Raw genomic sequence first — 23,941 nt, forward strand, 5'->3', positions numbered from 1 at the left:
TGATGTGCAAGGGATCCATGCAGGCAAAGAGTCTTGATGCCCCTGGACTGGGATAGAACGGCTGCCTAGTTCAACTTTGAAGATGAAGATGCCTTAGGCTGAGTCACATCACCATGCCCTCCAACATTTTCCGGATGAAAATAGGGATGTCCTATTCTATAGTGGTAGTAATAATAAGAACAATAATTTTATTATTTATACCCCGCCTAGCTGACATTAAAAAACTTCCCTAAACAGGGCTGCCTTCAAGGTTTTATAGTCACCCCCTGGCTCGGGGGTTGCATAACCCTACCAAAATTCCTCTGATGAAAATAGGGATGCCCATGGAAAAACAGGACATTCTGGGATGGCTTCTGTAAATCCGGAACTGTCCCTAGAAAATAGGGACACTGGGAGGGCGTGAATCACTGGCCCATCATTTTAGGCCAGTATAGGATATCGGCAGCAGGGAAAAAGCCAGGGATGGTTTTCAACATGAAAAGCATGCAGGCTACTGGTGAGTCAAGATTTGAATGCAGGACCCACTGGACTCAAGCCCAATACCACAGCTATTACACTACACTAACAGTCTCCAGTCTATACACTGCAGCACAATACTGTCTGTACCTCTTCAAGTCCTAATCCTTTGATTGGTGTCAGTAATAAAAGACTTGTATACGACCTTTGTGTGTGGCCTTTGGTGCAATTTGACCATGGGACAAAGTGAAGCAAAGCCCAATATTCTCTATTCCATGCATCCTTTATTCCATTACAATCACTGTTGTTGCTTTCTGGCAACAAGAACACAAACCATAATCCATCGCAATCCATTTTTACAACAATCAGAGGCTTACAGTACATTTAAGGCCGTACAATTTGGGAAAAAACCTCAGGCCTCGTAGTGTAATGATTTAATTGTCTTGCATATTCTGTGCGATTCCAGTGTCAGAGAATGAAAAATTTCCCCTAAATAAAAAGGATCAGTTTCAATGAAAGTTTCTTACATAAATTTGTCAAAAACAAATGTGTAAATATTTTTAGTTGTCCTGGAAATCTTATAAAACTTTTAATAGCAAAACAATGCAGGGATAAAAACTTTAACAAAATGTATTCATATACAAACCAGAATTTGTTAACTAGACTTAAATTTTAAACTACCAATCAGGAGTTATGCATAAATGTAAATACACTTATGTACAATACTTTTAAAAACCTCTATAAGGAATGCTTTACACAAGGAAATGCCAAAGTTGGCTTTTATTCAGAGTGTAAACATCATCTGAATAAATGGGTTTAGTAAATTTACACATTTTTTAAAAAGTAAAAAGAATTAAAGGGTTTAGCCGTTAAGTCATTATTCCTTTAGGAATATTTTGTAAATATGCAGAAAACTGGTGAAAGGTCATTTCAGAATTTGCCCCATTTAGAAATCTGTGACCCCGGGAAATTTTCATTAATTAATTTGCTTAGGAAGGTAAGGTTGGTAAAAAAACAAACAAAAAAAACCACAATGAGAAATCATCACAAAAAAACCTTTCCAGTTACAATAGCACAGCTAGAAATTTTACATGGAGAATGCTCTTAGACTGGTTCCATAAATCAGTAGGAAGCTATCACCCAGATTTCTTGCATTCCAGATTGTGGGAAGATTTTTTCTCAAAGAGAAAGAAAACATTATAAGACAAACAACTTGAAGGGTTGGGTAGGGAAAAGGTTGGAAGTATTTTAACTGCTAAATTAAGTAGTATCCCTCAAGTTTAGCTAGCACCCCTTCTAAAACTCCCAGCTTTTCTAGCGCATTGAAGGTAAAAAACAATTGGGATTACAGTAGTGACTGTTAGAACAGTTTCCTGATATAAAAAGACAGTTGAGAGCTGATTGGATAAACCCTAATGAGAGGGCATTTCTTCATAGTATAAAGCTATTACAGCTAAGCCAGTTAATGCATGTGCAAAAACAGGTAAATTCTTTCATTCACAGTTAACTGAGGTAAAAAAAAAAAGGAAAAGGAAAAGGAAAAGAGATCAAGTAGGTTTCTTCAGGAATTAGGGAGTTCGTGAGATATGAACTGTTTTAGTCGTTCTAGGTACTGTGCATAAAGCTCTATGTCGTTGTGGCCAGCCCCCTCCACCCAGAGGGGCTCCACCGCCCGGGGACATCGCTCGTACATCGCCAAACCATGTGAGAAATCTATTACTTCATCTTCGGTACCGTGAATCACCAGGACGGGAGAGGTTACTTTAGAAATCTTGTCAATGCTGAGGATGTAAAAGACAAAAACCAAGAGAGCATTACTGGTTAAATTCAGTAACCAGAGAAAACCAAGGTTGTCATAGTTGTTTTGGAAAAGTCTGGGAAAGATGAATTAATAATAATAATAATAATAATTTATTATTTATACCCCACCCATCTGGCTGGGTTTCCCCAGCCACTCTGGGCAGCTCCCAACAGAATTAAAAGCACAACAAAACTTCAAACATGAAAAACCTCTCTAAACAGCACTTTTAGCGCCATTCACTGTGGCTTTAGACGACCTCTAAAAACCAACTGGAGGGAGGAAGAGAGAGAGCAGGAGAGGGCAACTGTCTTCATTCTCTGCTTTCTGGAGGCATCTTGTGGATCATTATGAGGAAGCAGGACGGTGGTCTAATACAACCACTGGTCTTATCTACTATTCTTGTGAAAAGGGTTCCTGGCAGGTAACTGAAAAGCCACAGGGATACACAAGTCACAATTATTGTCATCCGTTTCCAGCATTCTAGAAGGAGAAATGGCTAATTCAGCCTGGCCACTTCTGAAGCCCGGATGAGCGTTCATGCTGTTGTTGTTAAACATGTTGTCATGTTCAGAGCTTTATGCTCTGTGTCTTTCCATCAATATGTCCCTAAAAAGAAAGCACCATTTGTTCAATCTTTTCTGCCAACGCTGTCCAACTGTGCCTGGCAGGAAGGTTACAGCTGCTCTTTCTAAGAAGTCACTTGGAGATTCGCAGTGGGTTTTGGAAATTCACAATGTAAATAAATAAATAAAATAAATACAAGGAGGTCATCGGAGGCTCACAGTTCTCAGATTTTGAGGCAGGCCTCTCTGAGGCAACCATGGGCAGTTGTTGCGGGAGATGCAAGAACCTCTTGTGAATCTTTAAAGAGGAAGAAAGCAAAATATTATGTCCAGCCCTCCCTGTGAGTACAGCATAGAGGGCTGGATGTCAGCTCACAGCTATTGCTTTTATTAAAGGGAGGTCATATTCTGAATTGAGAAAAGGGTGCTGGCAGAAATGGCTGTCAATCCTGACTCCCACAGGAAATGGGGAACAGAGAAGGGGCCATTTAACCCTCTTCTTCCCAGTGTGCACAACATCAAAGTCTCTGTCTGAAGTCTCTCTTTGTGCAACTCGGCAGCTGATGTCCATGCAAGACGCAAATGAGAGGAACAGAATAAATGAGACAAGCATTCTGCCAAAACTTAGGTGCTGTTCCCACTGGGGAGGAGGGGGTTAGCAGGATATTTGCCTGTATGTTGGAGTGAACAGTTGAGGCACACTGGAATTTGATCGGAGCTGTGCTGGGGAAAGTGTGCATAGAAAACTGCCTTATACCATGCTGGACCACTGCCCATTCTGCTCCGTATTGTTGACACTGACTGGTCGTGGCTCTCCATGGTTTCAGACAGGGGACTTTATCTGCCTTCCCTGGATATACCAGGGATTGAACCTGGGACCCTCTGCATGCAAAGCACATGCTCTTTGCTTTCAGGCTTCCCATAGGGCACTGGACTAGATTGGCCCTTGGCCTGACCCAGCAGCCAGGCTCTTCTGATGTTCTCTGCCACTGAGCCATGACCCTTCCCCGGGCAGGTGCTGATCCCGGGTTGCCAGCTGGCTACCCTTGCTGTACCACAGCATGCAGCTCCTTTTCGTTTTTTTCTGCCAGCCAGTATCACTATACATCATTCTGTTGAAGGCACCAGTGCTAAAGAGAAGTGGCATGGAAGCAGTCGGGGAAAGCTAAAGGGGATGAGGAATGGGGGTTGCTCTTATCTTGGATAGATGGTCATTCTGCTGGCAGGGCAGACCCTGGGAAGGGGGGGAGACCAAGGAGCCTCCAATGGACAACAGCACTGGGCACGCCCTGCACAAAAAAGCCTGCCACTCAAGTGCCTCACATGCCTCAGATGAAGGGCAAAGTTAGCTGCCACCATCCCTCTGCCTTGCTGGCATCCCAGCCCTCAGCACCTGCCCTCCTGTCCTGGCTCTGGCCTCCACCCTGCCACTCAAGGGACTTACTGTCCTGCGCCACTGCTACCGGCCCCTTGGGATAACCCCACAGCCCTCTGGAGGTCTGCCAGCCACAGGTTGGGAATCACTGTTCTATGTCTTTTATTTTTAACAGGGTAGTGAACTGGTGTGAGGATGCAGTGCCCCTCCTTCCCCAAATATACATTTCTTTTAAAATGCAAGCCGAAAGGCCATCACTAGGCAAATGCCCCTTGTTGACTTATGTTTTGGAATCCTTGACGCCACCACAAGTGGGATTATCCCATACATGTATAATAACAATGAAATTATGTATGCAAAGACTTCACAGCAAGATTGTCAGTCCTCACTTTTAGGAAACTTGAGGGGGGGGGGGAGTCTCTCCATTGCGGTGCTCACATAATTAGTGTCATTCATCCCTAATCAGGCATTTCAGCAAAACAGTATTTACAGCTTGCAAAACCACTGGAAGACATCCCACTGCCAGCTCAGCTGCTTGGGAATGCAGCATTCAGAAAGCACATTAGCCTCACTTGGTATTCCTAACCACACCGTTCTGCAGCTAGAGAAATCTACAGAGACTATCGCACATCAGCAAACACAAAAGATTTCTGTGTCAACTGCAATGAACAATTTTCTCTCTCTTACTTACAAGGGCAGGGAGGGGGGCATTTGTTCAAGTACCAAAGCATTTAACAGATCGAGTGAATTCAGACCATTGGTAAGAAACAGCTCTCGAGAAAGCAAAAAGAGAAAGTGAATGATATAATACCTCCGCTGTCTCTGCCCCAATGTTTTTCAGCTCCTATTTGACTTGGCCTATTTCATCCAAGCTCTGTTCCAAACCTTGTGAATAATTTTTAAAAGCCTGAATGTTCAGAGGAAGAATTTGTCATATAGTAAATATTTGTAACTGTTAGAAAGGCAGGAGGGCAGAGGAATTATACCAAGACATGATATCCCTGATACCAGAAACTTCCCTCCAAGAATGGATGAACTGCTCCAGTTCAGCTCCGGTTCTCAAAGCTTGGCCCATTCATTTCAGTGGATCTTGTACCACCAAAATGCATGCACTCTGGACCATTTCAAAGTTGCTAACTGCAGAGTCTATTAAGTGCCATGCATCCTCTCAGAACAAGACACAGGAAACAAGTTCAGCTAAATGACTTTTCATATTCTGAAGGTGAGGGTGGAAATAGAACATCCATACTGAAGTGGGTGCCTACTATGGAGGTAGAAATAGTTTTTGTAACCAGTCATCAACCATCGCTGCAAGCTGTATGCAATTACACCCATCATTCTCACCTTCAAGGTCAATACAAGTTGAACTACATATCCCCTTCACAATTCTCCAGTCCAGTCCAGTCCAGTCACCACTCCCTCCAACGTGGGACAAAGGCACACCCCACAATATTTTTAAAGAATACACGAAAAGCATTTACAGGAGAAACACAGAATACCTTTGGTTTGCAAAGGTCAGCAGTGGATCTGCACTTAAGATGCCAGTTCAAGTTAAGAAGTATATAGCAATATGTGAACATTTGAAGATATTTCTGTTGACCCAGAATGCTGGCCCATCTTGCCAAGCATGATCAACTCTGGCTGCCAGCGGCTTCCCAGTCTCAGAGGTCACTTTCTGCTCTTCACTGCCTCTGGAACTCCCTTCCCAGGGAAAATCTGGCAGTACCCTTCTCCCGACTACTTTCAGGCAGAATTTTAAGATTTTCCCAAGCCTTTTGAAGGGAATAGTTACACCTAGGCACTGTGATTTTTATAGGTCATTTTCATTATTGTATGCTGGATATGGTTTCAACAGATTTTATGCTACTTGCCACCCTGGGCACCCTTCAGGGAGGAAGGGTGGGCTATAAATTTAATAAATAATGTGAAGGTGCCAAGCAGTGAACATGGAGCCCTCCTGGCATGCCTTGCAGGTGCTGTTTCCCAATAAGGCCACCCTCTTTAAATCATCACCCACATACTTCATGATAAACATTAAATGGGGGATATATCTAGCAGAAAGAACCATCAAAGCATCGCAGAGCAGGGGGCTTTTTACCCTCTAATATGCTGATATTCCTGAGGCCACCACATCTACTCTTGGTTAAGTAATGTACCCATGACTTAAGTATTATAAATGAACAATGGCTCCCTGGAGGTTCTGCACATACCTTGGGAAAGCATCAAAGCAGTATGTTTTCCTAGTGTCCGGAAAAGCTACCCGCAACCCAGACATCAAGGGTGAGTGAAGGATTACAGCGGCACACTCATACCGAGATGCCAGGTCCACAGTGGGAACGGTTCCAATACTCTGTCCGTACAGAATGATGTTCTCAGGACTGACCCCATACCTGTAAACACAGAAAAGAGGAAAAGAGAAGTGTATTTTGTCTTTGTTTTTTATTTTTTTAAAAGGGTATTCCAGGAGAGGTGAACTGGCGTTTTTATTCTCTAGATCTAAAATTCATATTTATTTTTTCAAGCTGTCAATTCATGGGATTTTGAAGGTCCTTGCAGCCAACATGATGCCCCCTCTAGATGTTGCTTGCTAGGACTTATGGGAGTTGTAGTCCACAACATCTGGAGGATACCGTGTTGGTTACTCCTGTCTTGTATGGAATACTTGTCTGGATATATGATATTTTAAGTGTTCAATACTCTTGTAATTGCCTTCAGTTCTGCATGAGAGCTCATATGTAAAATACCCACTTGCCCACTTGGGATACAGAAACAGGAATGCAGATGGGGAAGGCAAATACGGTGGGAGACTATCAAGCCTGCAGTTGGACAAGACCTGCCATTTTGACTTGGACCATGAAAAGCAGCTGCTTTGCTGCATAAACAAATTTAATATATAGCCACATTACTAGAAATGCATTTGAGGTCAGGGACACCAACTGCACTGCTGCTGCTCAAAGATGTTTAGTTTCAGCCAAGTGCAAAAGATAAGCATAGTCAACCCCCACAGCTGTTGGAGCTTCCAAGCCCCATATGCAGGTGGAAAAACTGAGAGAGAGCCAAGCTAAGAAAGGAAAGGAAAGGAGATCTTGACAGTGAACTGACTTAGTGCAACAATAAGAAAGAGTTCTGGGAAGCAAGTGCATTAAAAAACAGACTTCCATTCTCAATACTTATGATCAAGAAGCAATACTCAGAATTCTTTACTAATGCAGTAAGTGGCTTTGAACAAATAATTGTTCCTTGTTCAGTTTCCCTGCTTGCAATATGAAAACCACTATCCATTTAATAAGGCTGTTGTGAAGATACAGTGGAACCTCGGTTTATGCCTACTTCCGTTTATGAACGCTGTGGACCTGGAAGTGTTTACATCCAGGTTCCGTGGCATCGGATGCGCAGAAGCATTCTGTGCAGCGTGTGTGTGCACAGAAGCGCTCTATCGGCGCTTCGCACACGCGCAGAAGCGTGCCTTCGGTAAGCAAATGCCTCCGCGGAACGGATTGCGTTCGCAAACCGAGGTACCACTGTACATTGTGAAGAAACAACTACATAAATTCTACATAAAGTGTAAATAGCCATAAGCAGGACAAAATTGTAGCAAATACGTCTTATATAATCAATAATACAGGGATATTTGGGGGGGGGGGTATAGAAGACAGCTTCCTAGATACTACTGAATATTCAACAAGGAAGTTTTAGAGCACTGCTCCTGTAAAAAAACATTTGACCCGCTGTATAGCTTGAAGCAGACTGTCCTAGTCAGCTCTTTGGTGGTCTATCTTAGAGAGAGTGCCCAGTGCATTTTCAAGGAGACTTACAGAGCAGCTACTAAAAATACCTTCCTTGAATCAACAGGGTTGTTGTCTCTGAGAAAAACAGAAAACCAAATGGAATGTCCAGGTTGAAATTTATGGGTATGCAACTGAGTTGCTCCTGTAAAGATCATCTCTTCAGAACAGTCCCAAAAACAACAGATGGAGAGCACATTAAAAAATATGGAGGGGGGGAGAAGCACAGTGGAAAGATACTACAGTTTACTCTTTAGCTTTGTATCCTAAACAGTGTGTTGAGAAAGGCTGGCTGCAGTTACGAACAAGGTATTATTTATACATAGTTCAGCCAGAGAGTAGAAGGGGTGAAGGAAAAGGTCCAAAAGGTTCATTGCTCCAATGTACTTTATTGCTTCCTCTAATAAGCTTATTGCCATAATTCTTTTCAGCATTTGAACACATCTTTCTATTCCAAAAAGCAGGGAACTGGTCAGCTGGCACAATTCTGCAGAAACTTTGGCCTGGTGCAGAAACTGAGTGTTTGCCATATCAAGAGATAAGTTGCATGTTTGAGGGAGCTGTCACATTGCTAACAACCCTCAGCAGAACTGGCACATCTTCTCAAATGCAATGCTTTTCAATGGAGTGACGGTTCACACATTCAGCTGCCCATCATCAACTGCAGAGAAAATCATCAAGCAGTGTACAAGCATGTGTAAACAACCCCACAAATCTACATATAACCATCACATGGTTTAATCCAATTCAGCTTGAAGCCTCCAACCATGTCCCAATGCAATTTCCTCTGATGGAGATTATGTAGCAAATCTGAAGATTCGTTGCTAGCCAATAATGTTAGACCCATGAATCAACAGCTTATTTAAGAGTAGCATACCCTTCAGTCATAACTTCCTCTTGAAAAACAGTGTTTCTGTCCTATTTACTCCAAGTCAGAAACTAGTTTACTTAAGTCACAGCAGGGGGAGAGCCATCTCTGCAAGAGAGACTGCCATAGTCAGCCTCATGGCCACAGAACCCATACAATGAGGCACAATGGGATTGATTATGGGTGAAGCCCCCCTATTAAGTCTACTTTGGTCATTCTTAAAGTCATTGTGTGATGGCACTAGACACCTTTCCATATTATGAATACTGTGTCTCCTTCTTGTTGGATGGGATGTAGGGAAAGAGGTTCATTCATTCATTTGTGGTGGGAATGTGAGGAGAGTCAATAATTCTGGACCTGGGTTTTCTCAATGATAGCGACTATTACTCAACAACATTTGCCTCTAGATCCCTTCTTTCGTTATCAAATTATGCTAATCCTCCCATAACTTATAAAAAGTCTAGTACTTATGTTACTATCAGCAGCCAGATTGGAAACCATCTAAAGTTCCTATGCCTGAAGCATGCTTTTCTAATACAGTCGTACCTTGGAAGTCGAACGGAATCCGTTCCGGAAGTCTGTTCCAATTCCAAAACAGTTAGGAAACCAAGGCGCAGCTTCTGATTGGCTGCAGGAAGCTCCTGGAGCCAATTGGTACCCGCGGATGTCACAACGGACATTTGGGTGCCAAAGAACATTCGCAAACCGGAACAATCACTTCTGGGTTTGTGGCATTCGGGACCCAAAACATTCAACTCACAAGTCGTTCAAGATCCAAAATATGACTGTATATGGAATATTGCTTTATCCGAACAGATGTTAATGCATAGTTTGCAACAAAACTAAATCAGACAGTTTGACATGGTCTAGTTTCCGGTTTTGAGTTATATAAGGGAGAATCACATTACTCCTCCTCCCATGACTCACTCTTCATTGTGGCTGGGCTATATAGACTCATCTTAAAATCTTAGCTATATGGAATTGCACCTCTGTAAAATAAATAATAATAATAATAATAATAATAATAATAATAATAATAATAATACTGATTATGCTCTGTGTACAGTTCTGTTATTGTTTGTACGGTTATGTGCTTGTACATATGCTTATGATAAATCAATTATATATAAAAGAACCCTCCCCACCACACATAAACACATGCTTCTGGGTTGGCTATGGCAGGTAAGAAGAGCCCATGGCCCTCTAGGTCAGGCATCCCCAAACTTCGACCCTCCAGATGTTTTGGACTACAATTCCCATATTCCACAACCATTGGTCCTGTTAGCAAGGGATAATGGGGGTTGTAGGCCAAAACATCTGGAGGGCCGCAGTTTGGGGATGCCTGCTCTAGGTTTTGTTGGATTAATCCAAAACATCTAGAGGGCCACAGGTTTCCCAGCCCTGGACTAAGGGAACTGGACAGTACTTCTTAGGTGGGTCAGATTTAGCCCTGGATCTGCTAGTTGTTGGTGCCTACTGTATGTTTTGGGGGACCCAGGTGGCGCTGTGGGTTAAACACAGAGTCTAGGGCTTGCTGATCAGAAGGTCGGCGGTTCGAATCCCTGCAATGGGGTGAGCTCCCGTTGCTCAGTCCCAGCTCCTGCCCACCTAGCAGTTCGAAGCACATCAAAGTGCAAGTAGATAAATAGGGACCGCTCCGGCGGGAAGGTAAACGGAGTTTCCGTGTGCTGCTCTGGTTCACCAGAAGCAGCTTTGTCATGCTGGCCACATGACCCGGAAGCTGTCTGCGGACAAACGCTGGCTCCCTCGGCCTATAGAGCGAGATGAGCACCGCAACCCCAGAGTTGGACACGACTGGACCTGATGGTCAGGGGCCCCTTTACCTTTACCTTACAGTATGTTTTAAAAGCATTTGTGACCCATGGGTTAATGGAAACAGCATAAATATTACTACGTTGTTTTGCTGAACCATCCTCATCCTTGAGACAGCATAAACACAATGTCCACATTGAAATGTCTATGCCAACTCTGTTGTCACAACAACATTTTCTTTGTATAAAAAAAGCCCAGGTGTTTTGACTTAGTTACTGGTGACATTTGGAGCTGGCTACAGGCAAGTGTCTTTTGCCCCACACCCTCCACAGGTTTTTAAGGTACTATCACAATGTGAATCCTTGGAATGGGAATGAAAATGTACAATCAGGAAATTATAGCCAGTCAAATCTGTACACTGTTAGGCTCTTTATTGAAAAGTAAGCCAATCTTGCAAAAGTCTATGGCAATTTTCAACTGTATCTGTACAACAAAACTAATCTGCACTCCGAAGGTTTTAGAGAGCTAGATTTAATGAATTCATTTGACTGGCAAACGGAAAAATGCAAACATTAACAATAATTATCTTAAAAGAGCCCACCTCAGCTGGCCCTACTCAAGCACAGGGGTCAGAATGTTTAAGCAGCTTACGGTAAGTTCTACTAATATTGAAATCTGCAGCCCAGAACCAGTTTTGGTCCATACTGCAGAGGGATGAAAAGAGACAATACACAGTTCCCACTTAGGCCTGAAAATCCTTACTTTTACCATGACGTCCAAACCACCACCACCACTAAGAGAGAGTCCAGTGGCAATGCAAGCACCACAAGCACCATGCATAGCACTTATCACACCTACCAATGCAAGAGTGGGGGGGGGATGCACAATGACACCATGGTAGAAACCATACACCTGTATGACAGCAAGCAGAAGTCTGGAATTGGCTGGAAACCATAAACTGACTTGGAACAAAAACATGGAATGCCTCCTGTTATAAATAATCATGGGAAAGGGAATTACCTCCCCACCCCACAAAACATATGACCATGCAAGCAGCTTCTCTTGTGTTGAACGCACAGCACAGATCTGCAGACTTCACATGGCAAGATCAGGGGAGAACCAGAAAGTATGGAAAACAGCTCTTCTTTCTGCATTGGTATACTAAAACGGAACTTGGCGTACTGTGCTCAGTTCCTGTGTATTTGCTCTATGGCAGTTAGCATAACACACACATTTACACTAGCTGCTTATTTAGGAAGTAAACGCAGAGCTTAATGGCTTTACGACTATGACTATACTTGGGTGTTTTTTTCTTAATGATACGAATGAATGGAAGAGTTAGTTTGGTTTGCTACAAAATATAGTTGCGTGCTTCAAAGAAAAATATCCTTGCTGGTGCTACCAGGTTACACTGCTGTGATGAGGCTACAGAGGCACCAGAAGACTGTCTATTCTGCTATGAAGGAGACTCTGGTGGAAAGAATGTCAAAGGATTTTCTTCCTTAAAGTTCCAAGTCAGACAAATAAGGATGCAATGGTTGAGTCCCTCATTTTACTTTCTTTTCATTTGACTCCTGTCTTATGTGTGAAATGTACACCTGGATATTTAACCCTTTAAGTCTAGACAAGTAGCTGAGGTGTTGTACAGTAAAGCAGAGAGGAAACAGTGGTATAAGCAAGATAGAAGGGAACTGCCATGCCATTCACAGGTCCTGCTTTTCTCCCTCCGTTAATGTTTTTGCCTGACTGTAAATGCATTCTTGAACTCTGATCATGCATCTTGCTTGTCTGGATGGAGGGCAGAGGTATAGGAACACGTGCAGAAATTAACACACTGTACAAAGAAAACATTCACATATGTTGTTCTGCCTCTGACCCTCCCCACCACAGGTATGTGGCCCCTGGAAGGCTGCCCAAAAGGAAATGCAGCGCTGGGGGTGAAAATGACTTCCCACCCCTGCCCTAAAGTCTAACAAATTTAATATGGCGTAAACTTGCAAAGACCACAGTCCAATTCAGATAAATGAAGTGTATTCCAAAATTAGCAGGCATTTATGCACATGGTGGGAAGGTCAGGGGGAAATCAAATGCAAAGAGAAGAGATTGTGCATGTCTTATGAATTAACCTTTACCACACGACTTCCCTTAACATTATGGCTTCATTTTCCAAGGAACAGCAAGAAGATAAACATCGTCTAATATCGTATCAATGTACATAGCTTCATTTAGAAAACCACACACAGAGCACTAAAGTCACTTTAACTGAGTTAGTTGCATTTAATTAAACATGCCCTGTAGCAAAGGAATGCTAGCAACAGAAAAGCTTACTTATCACAGGCAGCAAGGATTTGCTGGTCACTAAGGAATCCCTTCACTGACCAAAGTATCAATAATTCAGAAGAGCTGAGCTACATTCCATTATATACTTTTAACTGGATTGGTGTATGAGTTCTATACAAAGCTACTCTCTGGGGAATTTTTCTGCAACAGATACCCCCAGACAAAGTTATCTGTCCTGATCTTTAGGAAAGTACAGAATTCACGATGTTTTCTGAAATAGGAAACATGTGTCTCTAAATAGTCTTGCTATTTGGATTCCTTATAAAAACACACTTTCTCTGGCTTTTAAATAGCCACTCACCTATGGTAAATAGTATTCTGAGAATATATTTCCCCCTTAATTTAGAAGTATAAAAAGCATTGTAGAAGTAAATAAAGGGTCTCCAGGAAACCAGAGTGGGTTTTTGAGCACATGTGCCGTAAATGCAATATCTTTAGTAACCTGCCTATGCGTAGCAGTCTTAGTCTCTGGGGTTTTTCCTGTTGTTATTCTGTCTCTCACAGCTACAATAAACCTACCATTAAAATTATGGACTGGTCATTTCTTCGTCAGAGGGCAAATGGGCAAATTTAGCAGGGGATCAAATACCTTTTTCCTTCACTGTATTCCTAGGGGGGCTGAAGGAATAACTACTACATCCTGAAAAGAACAGACACCCTTATTTTCAGAACATTCCATACATGTACTAGGAAATCCTAAGTATGCTGCAGAAGGTCTGCCCAACCTGTTGCCCACAAGCCAAATGTAGCCTACCAGCCAAAGGCAGTTCCTACTTTCCTCTGCCACCTGCAAAGTAGTGTTGTTTTCTGCAGTCATAAACTGCACTCACATAGCAATCTCTGAAGTTCCCCTACCTTCCTTAAGTGGCTCAAGCAAGGGTACCGTATTTACAGGTAGGAAGTGTATTCAGTTACACAAAGTTCCAGTCAAGCTGCCCTAAAACAAAACCACCCTGGTGCTATCAAGCCAGCCTGGCTGCAATCTGAAGTTACGGTCCTAGAGTATTTAGGCATTTGAAACCGGATGCAGTCCTTGCCAAGATATCCAATCCAGCAACTTTCAGAAGCTTGTATCTAGGCAACTTGAATGCTTGAGGAATCAAGCTGGTCAAAAACACGTGGCTCTCCTACAGCTTGCAGGCTGTTGTACTACAGCTGCAGATTCCTAGTGAGTTACTGTATGCAAGGTGTAGTTGAGAGATTTCTAGACAATGCCCAGTCTGTAGAGCGGAAACAAGATGAGCCCCAATCCAGGACTCTAGACAAAAAACAGAAACAAAATTCAGCTATAAACAATTACAACTCAGCTGATGAGATCTTCCACCAGCTGGAGGGGCAAAAGTTCACTTTATAGGACCCATCTCTTTGAGGCCTAAAACCAGCCATCTCAGCTATTTCCTGATTTACATTTAATGGTCAGATACTGTGTATGCGACACAATCAATTTATTCCATGATGAATAAAAAGGCTACAAGACTAGTCTGGAAGAAAATAAGTACTTAATTCTTAGAACAAACAACACCATTTTTTAAAGCCATCTATAAAACAGATACATTAGATCATTAAGTTCACTTCAGTAAGGCACCCACAAGAGACGAGCTACACTAGTTGTGGAAACCTTTTGGGAAAAGTGTATTTCCGAGGTTTGATGGCTCATAGCACCACTATATATATCATTTTTTCTTTATTCTTTCAAAAGATATTGCCAAATAACCAGAAACAGGAGTGTTTAGAGAGCCAATCAGGTGTCATCTGGTTTTGATAGAATAAAGATAATTGAACAAACTTTGTTGCATTACATTCTTCATTAAATTATCTTTCCATTGATATATAATTTTATGGTATGACTCCAAAAGAAAGTGGTGTTATGAGCCATCAAACTTCAGAAATACACTTTCTCCAAAACGTTCCCACAATTCTGGCTACTAGTGTAGCTTTAGGCAGGATAGCATGGTGCCAACATGGTTGCATTCCTGTCCGTACTGCACTTCAGTGGTACAGGGTTAAAATGAACATGGCTATGCCAACATGCACAGCCTATCCTACTTGGCAATGTCTGATTTAGCTTGCAACACTTGGACACACGGTAGTATAGATGGGACCACGGCAAAAGAGCTTCGGCAGCTACATGGTGTCTCTCCTTCCCCACTACAGGATTGTATTTTGACAGCCATACTGCGCTTCTGGAAGGACACTTGGCTGAGTTGCCTTGGTGGCAGCATCTGAACCCAAATCCTTAGATCTGAAACACACTACACTCTCATATATTCCAAGCTGTGTTGGTTTCTATGTTGGTTTCTAACAACCTCTTGGTACTTCAAAAGTATGACCAGCAGAAATGAGGTGCCTTCCATAGTTCTAGTTACAGGTAGGTAGCCGTGTTGGTCTGAGTCGAAGCAAAATAAAAAAATTCCTTCAGTAGCACCTTAAAGACCAACTAAGTTTATATTTTGGTATGAGCTTTCGTGTGCATGCACACTTCTTCAGATACTGAAGAAGTATCTGAAGAAGTGTGCATGCACACGAAAGCTCATACCAAAATATAAACTTAGTTGGTCTTTAAGGTGCTACTGAAGGAATTTTTTTATTCAGCAGAAATGACTAAAGCATAGTTTTTGTTTCCACACACTTAAGAGCCGTAACCTCCTCCAGTATCATTTGGAAGGGATATTATGAAGCTGGCACAGTCTGTTTTTCCCCATGCAACGACTTCAAGTGCTTCTGAAAACTGCTTTGTGCCCTCTTGGCATGTGGCAGGTTAACACGCTACGGCACAAACCTGTTATTAAAAAGCCACAGGGACTAGCCTTTCTACTAATTTAGCACGCAAACAAGTTTTTGCTGTGTTTCTTTTTAGGTCTGGTGTGGATGTGAGACTAGGCCAGGCATCCCCAAACTGCGGCCCTCCAGATGTTTTGGCCTACAACTCCCATGATCCCTAGCTAACAGGACCAGTGGTCGGGGAAGATGGGAATTGTAGTCCAAAACATCTGGAGGGCCGAAGTTTGGGGATGCCTGGACTAGGCTATGGGGCAGCAATAAAACTGCTAGCGCCTTTGGAAGGCTAAGCAGGGTCTGGTATGGTTTCAAATTGAATAGGGAACCACATGTTAAGATCCCTGCATTGCAGAGGGTTGGACTAGATGACCCTCAGGGGTCCTTCCAACAATTCTATTATCATTTAACCATGGTTAGGAAATGGGGAACATGCTGCAGGCTCTTCCCTGCTTACAGTCAACATGGTGCAGTGTTAGAGCTACACTGACCCCAACCATGTCTAACCACTAGTCAGGACTTGCAGAGTCCTGGTTCCATTTATTTTATACCTTGAACTAACTGAGATCTATATTATACTCCATTTTCATAGAAACAGAATCATAAATATTCATCACTAGATAACATGGGGATCATTTTCTTTCCATCTTTCCATCTCATAGGAAAACACTGGTCTGTTCATTAACCACCAGACTTTGCTACTGGAAAGTTCTGAATACCTACAATAGAATTCTATGAATGTTTACTCAGCAGAAATTCTGAAATGGGACATTTCCAAATAAATGAATTTAAAACTGTACTCTAAGCAAATCATCTTCCTTAGTAGCCTTGCTATACTGTAATTCCCTTTGCACTAAAGAATATTTTTATGTTTCATGACCAAAGGACTTATTTATGGCCCTAAATAAATGCTCTATTTAGACCTGGCTAATATGCTGTTTAAGCAACCAGTTGGTATCATGCTTATTTAGGAAATTTTGAGTTTGTTTTTAAAGTCCTTTCTCAGTTCATTAAAAAGAAGAGTTAAGGCTTTTCCTTCCTCTAATGCAGGAATTGGAAACCTGTGGCACTCTAGATGTTATTGGATTCCAGCGCTCATCAACCCTAGGCAGCCTCGCCAATGATTCTGGGATGATGGGAGCATCAGTCCAACAATCACCTTGAGGGCTACAAGGGTCCCCCACACCTGTTCTGATGCCTTGACAATGTGAATGGCTGGTGGTTTACTTTTAACTTCATAGTAAGTTTTGTTAGCACTTATATCAAGCAGCCTTGAAAGATTCCACAAAGGTTTACTAGCCCACCTGCACCTATATTAATAATTTATGATAGACTGATGCCACAAAGGAGGAAAAGAACCAGTTCTCTGATTTGTAAAAGTTTCCCTGTTTGCTTGCTTGCAAGAGATTGTTACTAGTCACAGGGAACTAGGTACAGCTCCAAGTAAGTATGTACATTTAATTTTTTAAAACCCACATATTCAGTGTCTTTCAGTGTAATCTTATAGATGTATTCACAGAAGCTAAGTGCCACTGAGTTCAATGGGACTTACTGCCAGGAAGTGTGTATAGGACTGCAGCTTTAACTGTAACAAAAATATAGGCCAGCTGTCTTAAGGGGTTATCACTCTTCTATTTATTACTACAGTATTCAGCTTGGGAGATCTCAATGGAATGATTACACGCATAATGAATTTCTGGAAATTTAGTTGAGCAATGAAATGCATAATCTGTGTTATATATAAATGCTAAGTATGGAAGAAAATTAACTGCAAGCTGTTCTGGTACGAGGGGTGGACGGAGATAAAGAATAGCCAATAGGCACCTATTTATCCATCATTTACGCACAATAACACACAGCTAGCCTAAGGTACTTTTATATTTCTATCAAAATTATTTTCCACTCACTGAAAAGCAAATGCAGAGTTTAGTCAAGATCACAATCTCATATAATGAATACGATGCCATTTTATATTGTCTGCAGTAGAAAGAAAGAGGCAATTGTTAAAGACCCAAAGAATTCAAATGCATTCAAGAATGCAATGTAAAAAATCCTAAGTAGATTGTAGTTAACTGTACACCTTGGCCAAAAGCCGGATTTAATTTTCTCCAAGTCAGGCTGAAATGCTCTTCCCTTGTTCACATGTCATTAAGAGGTATTATTGAAACACACCATAAGCCTACAAACAAAAATCTATTACAGCACACAATTTTGTTATGAGATTATTTTTCATATCAAGAACTTCCTCACACTATCAAAACATACTATTTAAACTCATTTATGCAAGTATTCCATTCTTCGAAACAAATCGAGGCAGTGTGACCTAAATTAAATTAAGCCTTTAATGCCACACAAGTGAAGGTTGCTAGACAAGGAACTTTCAGTGGGAAATCATTTACAACATTTATAATCTGCTTTTTAGAATAAATGTCCTCAGAAATTGGCTTCTATAAGACTAAATACAATTACAAATCACAAAAATATACAACGTAAAAAAAACCACCCCAGCCAAGTCATAAAACCAGTCACATGTCATTTCTTTTAAAGACCATTTAAATATCACTAAAAATCAATAGGATCACACCACTTATTTAGAAAATGCAACCTGAAATAACTCAGTGCCTGCCTGAAGGCTTGCATATAAGGTGCCTTATATACAGTACACCATCTGGGAGATAATTCCATACTGTAACTGTAGGGCTACTGCTGATAATATCATCTCTCTCAATGCGAACTCACCGGCTGGCAGACCATTAGAGCCCCCAAGGCCCATCTCAAAGCACAGGCCGATTAGTATCAAGGGTGGCCCTTTAAACAGCTTAAGCCAGAAAGGTGTGTGGCCACTTTAAATCCCCAGATCAAGATTTGATGCCAATGAACAGTACATGGGTCCATCAAACCCACTCAGGAATCTTAAAATAAAGTACCAAGAATGACTAGAGGAAATTAGGCATAGAACTTTACAGAAAACAAATTTACCTGATCTCAGAAACCGGCTTCTAACAGTACATTAATCAGATGCCAAAGAATCATATAAAAACAAAAAGGTCATATTAGCAAGATAGCCTCCTTTAATAAATGCGAATGCAGCTTCTGTCATTACCTAGTAGTCAGTGCCATTCATAGGAAAAATGTGACACACAATTGTTTTAATACACCCCACCGCCACATACGCAAGACAAGACTGCACAGATTTGAGATGTTTCAGTGGCCAAATGTCCTTCCTCATGAATCCAATCCCAAATCCCCTATGGCAGGCATCCCCAAACTGCGGCCCTCCAGATGTTTTGGCCTACAACTCCCATGATCCCTAGCTAGCAGGACCAGTGGTCAGGGAAGATGGGAATTGTAGTCCAAAACATCTCGAGGGCCGAAGTTTGGGGATGCCTGCCCTATGGGTTCCTTCCTGCCCTCTAATACTGTTCAAATTCCATCCCTCCCTTGACTACTCCTTGAACATTCATTTTCAATTAAGACACAGAACCTCCTTAGCTCAGTTAGCCTCTTCTCAAATTGAATGTATTATCAGTGTTTCTTATTACATCAAACATATGCATAACCTGTGTTAATTACATAACTGATCATTTGGTTCATCTTCCTGGGTTAGATAAGCTTGTTGTCAATCCCAAAGAAAGCTAAAGTAAAAATGACTTGTATTTGAAGACTGCAGAAGTTATTAAAGACCCTAAAAACAGGTATAAGGCAAGCAGCTGTTCAACTTAGTTGGGAAGCAAGTCGCCACATTCTGAACAAGTTTATACAGCCTTCCCCACTAGTCAAATCTCAAGCCCATAAAGGTGAAAATAAATCATTCTGAGCTGAAAGGTCACAGTTGTCTCATCAGGGTAAGTATGTTTGTTTGGAGGGAGGAGTGGGGAAGAAGAACACTTATAGTCATTTATACAACCTGGGTTTCCACATGCAATGATGGGTTCAAGAGCCTCCCAGTTTAATTGAGTTTAAATCAGAGATGGGGAACTTTTGGCCTTTCAGATGTTTTGGGCTTACAACTCCCATCATCATTGACCTTTGGCCATACTGGCTGATGGTGCAAGCTGGAGACCAACAACATCTGGAGTGCAACAGGTTCCCCCTACCCGATTTAAATGCTTGGGACAGTAAACAAAGCAAAGTCAAGAACTTTTTCACTTTTTTCACAGAGAACAAAATTACAAGACATTAAACTGGTTTCCATTTGCAAGTAAAAAGTCTGTATACTGTATTGAGAAACTGCAAGGAAACATGTAAGACACTTAAGAATATAAGAAAGGGCTGTTCGATCAAGCCAGTGCCCCTTCTTTTCCAGCATATTCTCACAGTGGTCAACCAGATGCCTATGGAAAGTCCACAAGTAGGACCTGAGCACAACAGCACTTGTCACTCCTGAACTTTCCAGCAACTGGTAATCCGAAGCATACTGCCTCTGACTCCTACCTCCAAGTACTGTAACTGGTCTTCTCAGCCAGCAGCCAATATAGCACAGCCTTTCAACATTTATGCTCAAAGCTATACAGTATCTACTCAGCATTAGCTCTGAATCAAACAAGTTGCATTGAGGGCAAGATCTGTCTTGGCTTCGTTGGAGCAAATACTCAAAACTACACCATCAACTACCTGCCAAGAACTAAATCTAAAGTAAAGACAAAGCCCTAGAAACAAACACTGATAGAAACTTCCTTGTTATAGGTAGTTATCAAATGTACCTGAACTTTGGATCTTTTAAAAATAGACAGACTGTGTGGGTGAAAGGTCTTTGCATAAGTTCATCATGTACTAAATAGATTAAGAACTCTGAAGAGTGCAGCACACCAGCTCTGGTACTCCCATACCCACCTCATTGCATAGTATGCAATGATGCAACTGGTACATTTAATCCTTGGTGATGCTACTAGCATTCTAAAATGTCATATTTTACCCTGTTGCACTGTCCAAGAATACTGTAAAAAGAAACCACAATGTATAATAATTAGCCATTACTGTTCTCTTGTACCATTTAGCTGTCATGAGTACTTACAACAAGCTATGTTCTATCTCCGCTGTTGAAAGCAGTATGCGTTTGAATAGCAGTTGCCAGAAATCACAAGTGACTATCACACTTAAGGCCTGCTTGTGGGATTTCCATGCACATCTGAGTGGTCACTATGAGGACTAGGTGCTGGACTAGATGGGCATAAATCGAGCAGGGCTTTCCTTATGTTTCTTAATGCCATGTTTTTACATTGAGCATTTCTTGCTCCATGATCAGAGCAGCAAGTCAAGAATACCACCACCTTACAAAATCTAGGATCTAAATATACTTTAGGCTCAATTAAGATCCCCAGCATTCCCCACCACTCCAACTGTAGCTCGCAATGCTATGCTACAAGCTGCTTTTGAACACCCTCTCAGTTTCAGGAGAGATTTGCTAAACAGCATGCGGGGCTGCCATTCAAGGAACATAAACTCCCTTGAATGTCAGGAGCTTGTATGATTCTGAGGTCATATAATCATCACAAAAAAGGGGTGGAGTGGTCAACTTTACTGCATCAAAGGAGGCCAGTTTACAGTGGTTCCACAAGGGATAAGTATATTGTCAAATAAGCAGCCCCAAAGAATTTAGAAATACCCTCCACCATTTTAATGGGCATGTTTACCCAACAGCCATTTACCTTGTTCTGAGGGCCTGCCAAGCTGCATCGATGTCTGCATAAAGGTTTTTTTCAGATGGTTTACCAGTGCTCACTCCATAACCAGAGTAGTCATAGGAGAAAACATTGCAGTTGATGCGGGAGCCTAGACCAATATAGAAGCTGCACATCTGGCCCAGGTCAACAGCATTGCCATGGGAGAACAGCAGCGTATACCGGCTAGAAGGAGCACAGCGCACAAACATGCATCCCAGCCGGTTATCCCGGGCTGTGCGTGAAAAGAAGACTTCCACAGCATCCAGCTCTCTCTGGGAATACTGCCAGTCCGCCCGCTCAGTCAAGTGCAGGCTGCAGCTACCTGTTGGTGTCCCCACTGCAGCAGCCCCAGCTTCCTGCTGTTCTGGTTGCATCACAGTGTACGTGGGCTCTGGGGGCAGAAAAGCCAGCTTGGCAGCTATGCGGCTGGGGCAAGGCGGGCAGCAGAAGAGCCAACATAGCTCGCCCAGAGAGAAACCGTTCATTCTGGGGCCTTGTTCTGGCATCAGAAGCGCTTGATGGAGAACCGCACCAAGGAGAGATGGAGGGAAATTCACAGCGGATACGGGATGAACTGTCTCACCCTAAGCTACACAGGCTAATTGCAACCCGTTTCATTAACTACCAGTCTAATTACTAGACTAATACTAGTCTTCCACACCCAACAAGCCAACTACCTGTATGGAAAGCCAAGATGACACCCAAAATTCAACACCATTCTCTATAGCTCCTTGAAAACTGCCTCCCATCCAAGCCCCCACAAAGTGCTTCTTTCTTCCAGCAACCTGAAGCCGCTGAAGTTCAATCTTTACACCCTGTAAGACCATCCACCTCATGCGCTACCAGGCCCTCCTCGCCTCCCAGCATTAAAACTGTCACCTAACCCAGATTTGGAAACCCCGCATGACCCCAATACAATCCTGTCACCGAAGGAGCCCGAAACGCACCACAAGGATTTGCTCTTCCGACCTGTGCTATACAAATCTAACTGAACTGAATGGGTAGAAGAAGCCCCTCCCAGAGCTCAGCCAAAATACCCGGTCCTCCCCCCTTTTTTAAAAAAAAACACAATTCCCCTTCAAACAGAAGACTCTCCAAATAAAAAAGACCTTTCCAGTTCTTCCCAATATCTACCTAGCCCTACTCTGAAAACCTTCCCTTCTATAGAGTCCCATAGGGTCTCTAAGGAGCCTCACTCCTTAATCGGCTGAATCCCACTTATCCCAACCTCAAAAAGGGAAAACCTTTTTCCCTTCCTGCAGACCCCTCAGTCTCTATCTTCTAGCCTCAAAGGAGAGCCTCACCAAACACCTGAGCTCACCAGGACGCCCCCCTTCCACCTCCCTCTCCACACTGAAGCCCTAACCAGGCCACAAACAACACGCTCGCGACCTCCAAACTGCTCCCCCTACACTGATGGAGGCCTCGAGGGGACGCCTAGCAGAGCAGGGCAGCAGCAGAAGGAGGAGGCCGAGGCCCGGAGGTGAACAGCTGGGAGTCTGAGTGTCTGCCTGTCAGTCAGGGGATGGAGAGTCGCCCCGTTCCCGCTCTGCCGCTGCTGCTTCCCTGAGGCGGGCAGGTCCACTTCGGGGAGAAAGAGAGGCCGGTGGGTCGAATGAGGGCTCTCACACGGAGCTGCCGGCGGCGGCCATCACGTCTCAGGTCCCTCCTCGTCCTCTTCTTTTCCCCTCACCACCTCCCCCCTCCCCCCTGCAACACCACTTCCGGGTTAAGGCCCGCCCCCCTCTCTTGACCCTGACTCCGCTGTATCTCTATAAGCAGACCCTGCGGCGGCCGACGGCAGAGGAGAGGAAGAGCGAGATAGCTCGAGGGAGAGAGGAGCCGGGCGGACCAATCAGGAGCGTGGGCCGACGGCGGCGTGCGCATGCGCTCCCCGCGCCCCTTACCTTTCCCACACACCCCGTTCCTCTCAACCATAGAGTTCGAAGCACCATAAACTCTCTTCTGCCCCCTGGATTGGCGCAGGTGTAATAAGGCGTGACTGCGGCTGCTGCCGCCTTCGGCGCGCGCCGGGACGCGGCGCTGGATTGGGTGAGGGAGGTGCCGGCCTCTTTAAGGGAGCGGGCCAATCACTGCTCTGTTCTTTCTCCCTGACGTAACCCTCATAGGAGAGAGCTCGCGGAGTGTTTCATTTTCTGTCCCTCGCCCGGCGCTGCAGAGGGCACTGCGCAAGCGCAGTTGGCCTTATCCTTTTGCCCTGGCGCTGTTGCAGGAGGGGGCTGCTGAGTTGTTTTCGCTCACTCGTGGGGCTGTCAGTCAGAATTGTAGAGTTGGGAAGGGACACAGAGGGTCATCTAGTCCAACCCCCCTGCAATGCAAGAATCTCGAAACGTGGTGTCCCATCCAATTTGAAACCATACCAGACCCTGCTTAGCTGTACAAATGTGCCAATGAGCTAGCAGCTTTATTGCTTTCGCTTTCCTGCAACTTACGTGTCCTTAAGGACCCAGGTGGCGCTGACTGAGCCTAGGGCTTGCTGATCAGAAGGTCGGCGGTTCGAATCCCTGTGACGGGGTGAGCT

The 23,941-nt window shown here is 43.3% G+C and overlaps 1 protein-coding gene across 2 annotated transcripts; it reads right to left on the minus strand.

The window, feature by feature from the left end:
* Positions 1-720: 720 nt before the first annotated feature.
* On the minus strand, positions 721-23,093 carry ABHD17C (abhydrolase domain containing 17C, depalmitoylase). Of its 2 annotated transcripts, XM_088656509.1 has the most exons (4): positions 21,385-23,093; positions 6,406-6,585; positions 3,040-3,118; positions 721-2,237 (listed from the first exon to the last, which is right to left on the minus strand). In XM_088656509.1, exons 1-4 carry the CDS (start codon positions 21,903-21,905, stop codon positions 2,232-2,234), a joined length of 786 nt encoding a protein of 261 aa, XP_088512635.1. In that variant the 5' UTR covers positions 21,906-23,093; the 3' UTR covers positions 721-2,231. The 2 variants fall into 2 exon arrangements, with proteins under 2 accessions (XP_088512635.1, XP_034987283.1); XM_035131392.3 differs by lacking the exon at positions 3,040-3,118.
* Between the last annotated feature and the right edge of the window lie 848 nt (positions 23,094-23,941).

Source organism: Zootoca vivipara, chromosome 13, assembly GCF_965207765.1.
Source record: "Zootoca vivipara chromosome 13, rZooViv2.hap1.1, whole genome shotgun sequence".
NCBI classification, from domain to species: Eukaryota; Metazoa; Chordata; class Lepidosauria; order Squamata; family Lacertidae; genus Zootoca; species Zootoca vivipara.